Source organism: Austrofundulus limnaeus, unplaced genomic scaffold (genome assembly GCF_001266775.1).
Source record: "Austrofundulus limnaeus strain Quisiro unplaced genomic scaffold, Austrofundulus_limnaeus-1.0 Scaffold355, whole genome shotgun sequence".
In the NCBI taxonomy this organism is placed as follows: domain Eukaryota; kingdom Metazoa; phylum Chordata; class Actinopteri; order Cyprinodontiformes; family Rivulidae; genus Austrofundulus; species Austrofundulus limnaeus.
In genome coordinates this window covers 360526-367011 of record NW_013952757.1, presented here as the reverse complement: position 1 = coordinate 367011, position 6486 = coordinate 360526, and the positions used below count along the sequence as shown (strand labels likewise).

General features: G+C 39.1%; 1 protein-coding gene across 1 annotated transcript; it reads right to left on the bottom strand.

Moving 5' to 3' along the window:
* Window positions 1–309: 309 nt before the first annotated feature.
* Window positions 310–6319, bottom strand: si:ch211-201h21.5 (inosine-uridine preferring nucleoside hydrolase). The gene is made up of 5 exons (XM_014023048.1): window positions 6131–6319; window positions 2329–2511; window positions 2146–2257; window positions 977–1113; window positions 310–901 (listed from the first exon to the last, which is right to left on the bottom strand). The coding sequence occupies exons 1-5, from the start codon at window positions 6311–6313 to the stop codon at window positions 536–538; spliced, it is 981 nt and encodes a 326-aa protein (XP_013878502.1). The 5' UTR covers window positions 6314–6319; the 3' UTR covers window positions 310–535.
* Between the last annotated feature and the right edge of the window lie 167 nt (window positions 6320–6486).

The following is a 6486-nucleotide window of genomic DNA, read 5'->3' as shown; positions in this document are numbered from 1 at the left end:
AGCATAACAATAGACTGTAGAGAATAATCTGATGTTCCTTCACATTATTTTGAGTCACTATCAGAGAGATGAAGGAGAATCAGAGTTAAAAATAATATTGTTTCAATAAATAAAGACCAGAGAGTTGTCTTTTCTTAAAAGTTCCCCTTTGATGTCACTTCCTGTTTCACTTTGACTGAGTCAAGTTTAAAAGAAAATATCCGTTTTGTGACAAAATGGTTAAAATCATGTGTATTAAGCCAAGTTTCTTAACCATAAAGATGTTTTCTTTGACTTTTTGTAACTGAAGGATATACAGGTCACAGGCACTTTAAGCTTAATGCTTTTATTTGGTAACTTCTTTGTGAGCAGGAATATGATAATGGAACTCCTTCATATTGACTAAAATGTGACGTTTAAATAAAATATTTGATAACAAGCTTTAAGCAAAAGTATGTTGCATTTCATGCACACTTGTTTTCTTGTGGGAAAAAACATTTTCTAGTAAAAATCTTTTGATTGACATAAATAATTTCTGTGTTACGTTGATTAAAGATTACTTCTTACGTGGAAGTCTGAGGGACTCGGTCAGCAGCTGACCCAACTTGGCCGTGTCACATTTAGTCAGAACAAAGACCCCGTGGCTCTTCTTCAGGCCGTTTGTGCGATCCAGCACCATCATGCCACGAGCCATGGAGCCCTGCAGCTCCACGCGGACCGGACACTCGATGCTCTCCAGCACCACGCTGCCATCGAYGCAGGCCGCCATCGCATAGGCATCGTAAGAGACGAAGCCCGGCCCAAAGTAGACGTCTCGTTTATTCTTCATGGCCTCCTTGGAGTAGGCCCGGCACTTGGACGTTATCTTCTTCATGAAGCGAGCCGCCGGAGCATCCTGACCAATCAGCTGGTCAAAGAACTCCTGCACAAATGGAATCAGAGGAACTGTATGTAGAAGAAGGCATCGCTCAGGACCATGTAGTGTCCTTCAGCTTACCCACGACAGAGCGTTTCTGCACGAGTACTCCCACGATGCAATGTATGTAGGGCAGAGGAATTCTTCCAGAACAATGTAGGCCGACTCTGGGTCCATGGCAAAGTTAAACTCAGCACAAAGAGTCACGTTTCCTATTCCTGCAATGAGGAAAAAAAACTGTTACAGCGTCTTCACAAACTGCAGAGTAATTTAATAGGTTTTATGTGTTTGGACCAAAACAAAGTAGTGTTTAATAGTGACGCTCCAAYACAATGAATGAAYGATACTTTATTGATCCCATGAAGGGAAATTACAGTTTGGAACAACCTATTTGATAACCAAAACACAACAAGGAGAACAGATGCCCCAGGGCTACCCTTAATGTTGCTTTTCCAAAAATACATTCATATTTATTACAAACATTTGATGTCACAGGCACTTAAACAAAAGCTGTCGCACATTTTGTTTATATGTGCGTCACTTATTCACTAGGTGACATATTGACAATAAATGAACTCAAATACAGCTGTGGAACGTCAATGACAAGTCTTAAAAGAGCAACATGTTTGGAATGTTCATGGGTTCACTGGGTTATTTTAGTGCTTTAGAATTAGCTTTTGCTAAAACTTTCAGTGCATTAGTGCTTCAGAATTAGGGGACCTAAATATTTGAGTTGGTGTTTTAGGGCTAGTGGAACAAATTTTTAGATTAGTGCTGCCCACTACTGGTTGTAGTACCTGAGACCAGTGCTGGTCTTAGGACTGGTCCTAAGATCACTTGTTGATGGTCTTATCTTGGACTCAACAGCATTTGTATTCGATCTCAGATATTGAGGATTTCGAACTTTTATTTCAAGACCACAACTGTGGGAAAATCACTAAATTGCCAGATTGTTGTCCAATTTATTTGTTAACATCTTTGCTTTAATTGGGTTTAAAACCTTCTGATCCAAATCTAAACTTTGCTTATTGCTATTTATGTATTTTTGTTACTGGCTTGCTGCCCTCACACAAAGATTTAGTCAATATTAGCTCTATATATTAAGTTAGCTACATGTGTACAGAATATGCACTAGTTTTTTTTGTTGTTGTTTTTGTTTGTTTGTTTTGTTTTTCTGGTCTTGGTCTTGACTTGGTACCAGGTTAGGTGGTCTTGATGACAACACTAACATGAACCAAGTGTTGAGTTACCTTCCATGTTGCCACCCATTATGTACAGATCCCTGAGCTTCTGAGGGAACTGTGGATCCAGTCTGAGAGCCAGTGCCAGATTAGTGAGCGGGCCCAGGGCCACTAAAGAGACCTGAGAACAACAGGATTTAGGGACGACAGGAGAGGAAGCACACATCCACAAACAGCAGAGCATCTTCTCACCTGCTGCTCATGCTCAGACACCAGCCGAATCATGGCGCTGACTGCATGCTCTTCTTCAACTTTCTCCTTCCACTGAGGGTCCTTGTCCTCCATCACATCCCCAAGACCATCCCCCCCAAAGTGGTCATTGAATGAATCAGTGGATTCAACCAGAGGACCAGCAGACCCTCGAAACACTGGAATCTGCAAGGAAAGGTTAGAAATATCGGGTTTTTAAAAATGTTATCAAAGTGCCAGTGTGCAAGCATTGATGTGACCTCAATACTGTTCTGTTTCATTTATTATTGTTCTGTATTAAACAAAAAGACTTTAGAATTACACACCAAAACATTTCCCATTTCTCCATCAGGGATAGCATGCTGTGACTTGTGGTTGCAGTGCGTCACACAACAACTTTACTATAATTCATTTTTTTCTTACTCCACCACTCTTTTTGGTAGAGTCGATACAAATTATAGACTGTGGTGCCTAAAGAAAAGTCTTACTGGGGTGGCACCTGTAGCGGTAATTTGGGTTTATTTTAAAATGGATAATTTATGAATTATTTAAATCAATAAATTATCTTACCTCGAGGCACCACTTCCCTTTTATTTTGTTATTATTACACAGGAAAGAGAAGAAAACTGTAACTTTACTGTAATCAGACTCAATAAATCTACCCAAAATTATCTGATGAGTTCTTTTCTTAGAGAAATCAATAAAACCTTATCAAGACACAGAAAATTAGACGTGGTCTCACGTTGACCAGTTCTCCACGGGTCATTTATTCACAGATTAAAATGTATTTACAGCTATGGCAAGTACGAATTGATGACATTCTGAACCAGAAGAATATGAAGATATTTGAGCAATGAGTGAATAACGAAACAGACACACAGGACAAACAAACAAACAAATAAACAAACAACAAAATAAACACTAAAAGGGGTTTTGAGGCTGGAGTGAGGTGAGGGGAGTTTGCTTTAGCTGAGAATTTAACTAAGGGATCCCAGTTAAATGAGGGAGAGAAATCGTTTAGATTATCAAATCTCATTCAAAGATAAGAATCAACTCTAAACTGAGCACCTTGTCTGTCGCCAGCAAGTTGTTACTTTTCCATACCCTTTTATTCTGCTGATTGTGGTACCAGAAGYAGGCGTCGGCTGACCGAAGAATCTCAGGTGATGTTCCCCAAAGAACTGCTTCAGTGWAGTGGCCGGTCGGACACTCAGGGTGTCTGKTGGGCTTCTGGCCCTTCAGTCAGAAAGGTGGGCGGTGAGCTGGTGAAGAAAGTGGGAAGACTTTGTCTCTCYGTTGGATGCTTCAGAGCGAGAGTTGATCCAGTCTTTATAGAGGCAAAAGGACTAAGACGACATATGAGTTAAATTAGCTGATTTAACTTCTATAAAAAAATTAAGCTCGTATTGAGCCGACGTGGTATTATTGAAGCGGTGGCGATGAGTCCAGCCCAGTGGGAGATRCAGAGCCCGGGTCCTGGTCAGCCATTGGGAGGGTCTGTCAGGGTCGGTCTCTGCTGAAGCTTCTGAAGTCTTTTGCTGCTGATATTCAAATCTTCCAACTCTTTTTCCCAACTAATTTGGGAGTGTGCTGACTTTTTTAAAACCTTTGTTTGGGGCGGAGTTAAGTTGTTAGTTGGCCAATAAAAATGTTACACCTTATACAGGAAAAAGGTCTCAGTGAGTCAAATCTGTTGGAGGTAAATTTTACTTTGAAAACAAAGACAAGGAAATGTTCTAGTTTATCTTGCATTTACCTAAAAAGGGAAGAGGAGACATCTGGGTTTTGCCTCAGGGATAAAATTATCTCAGTTAATTATTAAAATTCAAGTCCTAAGGGTTAAATAATRGAATAAAATACACATCTTCTTCAGGAAAACATTTAATCAAAACAATTAACACCACACAGTTATTWTACTGAGTCCTTAGTGTGTAAATACTTAGTTAAAATGAGAACATAGTAAAGCTTCAATGGGTTTTGKTCTTTCTGTAAAAAGAAACAGGTAAATCACATTTCTTTGATTAAGATATATGAAAACAGACAGTTGGATAAAACATTCAATCTTGTTCTCTTTTTTTATTTAATCAGGAATGGTAGATTCCTTTGTTCTCAGTCATGCTGAAAAGTCTGGTGAAAGGAATTTATGATCCCTTTGAAGAGGAACAAACCGTCTTGTCCTTATAAGGTCACTCGAAACTTGTGGGGGTTCAAGAATGTGGCAATTCTTATCAATTAACTGTAAAGCGTCAGGAAGTCTAGTGGGTGAAGGTGTGAGAGATGTTAATTCAAGCCACAAATGAAGTTCCAAGCAAAATCCTTAGGAATAGTCTTTGGGGTCAAAAGTGGGGGGTTTTTCATCCTCCTCTGTGTCGTCAGGGAGATGGTATAAATCTGATCAGAGATGATGATTTCTATGCAGGAAAATACTACACACCAAAACCAAAAGTGTTGTCAAACACCAATTTTAAATTTGGCAATATAAAATATGAAAGTTAAGGAATTGCCAACAAATTTACCTCAGTTTTGTATTTCACAGGTAAGATGTGATGGCCACAAAGCAAAACAGATAACAGATAACAATTGAAGTTTCACAACAGTTTAGTGTAACATTTAATGTGTTGTGTATCTTGACACACATACTGTAATAAACTGTAACGGCATATTTGTCAGCCCAAGGTGGCCTTACCTATGTTGTCAGCTCTTTAGACATTAATGGCTGTGTTGAGTTTTTTAGGGTACTCACTGTTATTAAATACTGTATATACATTACTAGGGCCATTTAACTGGCGGCCCGCAGGCCACCTCTGGCCCGTGAGTGACCAAAATTCGTCTCACCAATTGGTTCATTCATCTCTTAAGCCCAAACCCCCAATTTTCTACTTTAATTACTCTAAGTTCTTTTAGTTAGACATAGACATGTGAGGTATCTACAGAAACATCAGAAACTTGGCTCCAAACTGGTAAAAAAACATTTCTATAAACACTCAAGACAGTTAAAACTACAAGTAGTTGAAGATAAAACTTTGAAACTGAAAATGAAATTGGTTTAAAAATTTGGCAAGTCAGAGATGTCAAAATAATATTTGTGTTAAACAAGAGGCAGAATGGGTTACTTTTGTTTTTGATGTTGTATTCATGATTAAATGCAGCAAAATAAACTATTTCAAAGGTAAAAGATCTTTGTAATACTTGGTTTATTTACATAATAACTTTAATTGCTGGATGTTCGGCCCYTGTGCTGTTGGTCTGCAGTAACTGTGGCCCCCGGTGCAATTTAGTTGAATAGCCCTGGTATACAGCATACTATAATGTATAAATTGCCCTCATGTTATAACCTTGGTTCATCCYCTGGTTATACAGGAAAACATCTGGATTTTTGATTTCTTCAGCAAGTCTTTTGTTACTATAGGACTCAAGATTTTCTCTCAAATAACCCCAAACGCAAAGAAACTTATTAGTTACGGATTAAGTATTTGTTTGAGGCTTACTTTTTGGTCTGCCACTTGACAGTCAGGGAGTGACAGACACGAGTGTGTGGTTGTATTCATGACAGTCATGGTGACAGTAATGCGTCACTGGCAGCAGTTATAGCATTTCTTTTAATCTTGCTTTGCTCTACACAGTTTTTGTCATAATGTTGTCATTTCTGTTCTAGATTGTTTCAAAGTTGTGTTAAAGTTTTGAGAAKCGGCTTCACAGAGACCCTAAAAGTTTTCTTCAGCATTGTTCTCCTTACAACTGTTTAGACATCTGATTCTTAAAGTATAAACCTGGCATCATTCAAACTCAGCTTCAGTAGACCCACCTYCTGCTGCTCACAGACAGAGAGGACCCTCAGAACGTTCTGACACACGTTCTCCAGCGTCGTGTTCCCAAACACACAGGTCACAGCCAGGACCTCCACGTTCGGAGCAGCCAGGGCCAGCATTATGGCCTGAGCGTCGTCGATGCCGCAGTCTGTGTCGATGATCACCAGCTTCTTCGTCATGGTTCTCTGGAAAAATTCAACGAATCAAAGATTTAATATGACTCGAGCTGAACGTTAGCTTTCAGCTTAATGTGGATAAAAATCTACACACTCCTGTGTAGGGGTAACCCTGGTGAAATATTCATTTCTATTTTTGTCTTTGATTTTATTTTTTACACTTATAAGAAGAAAAT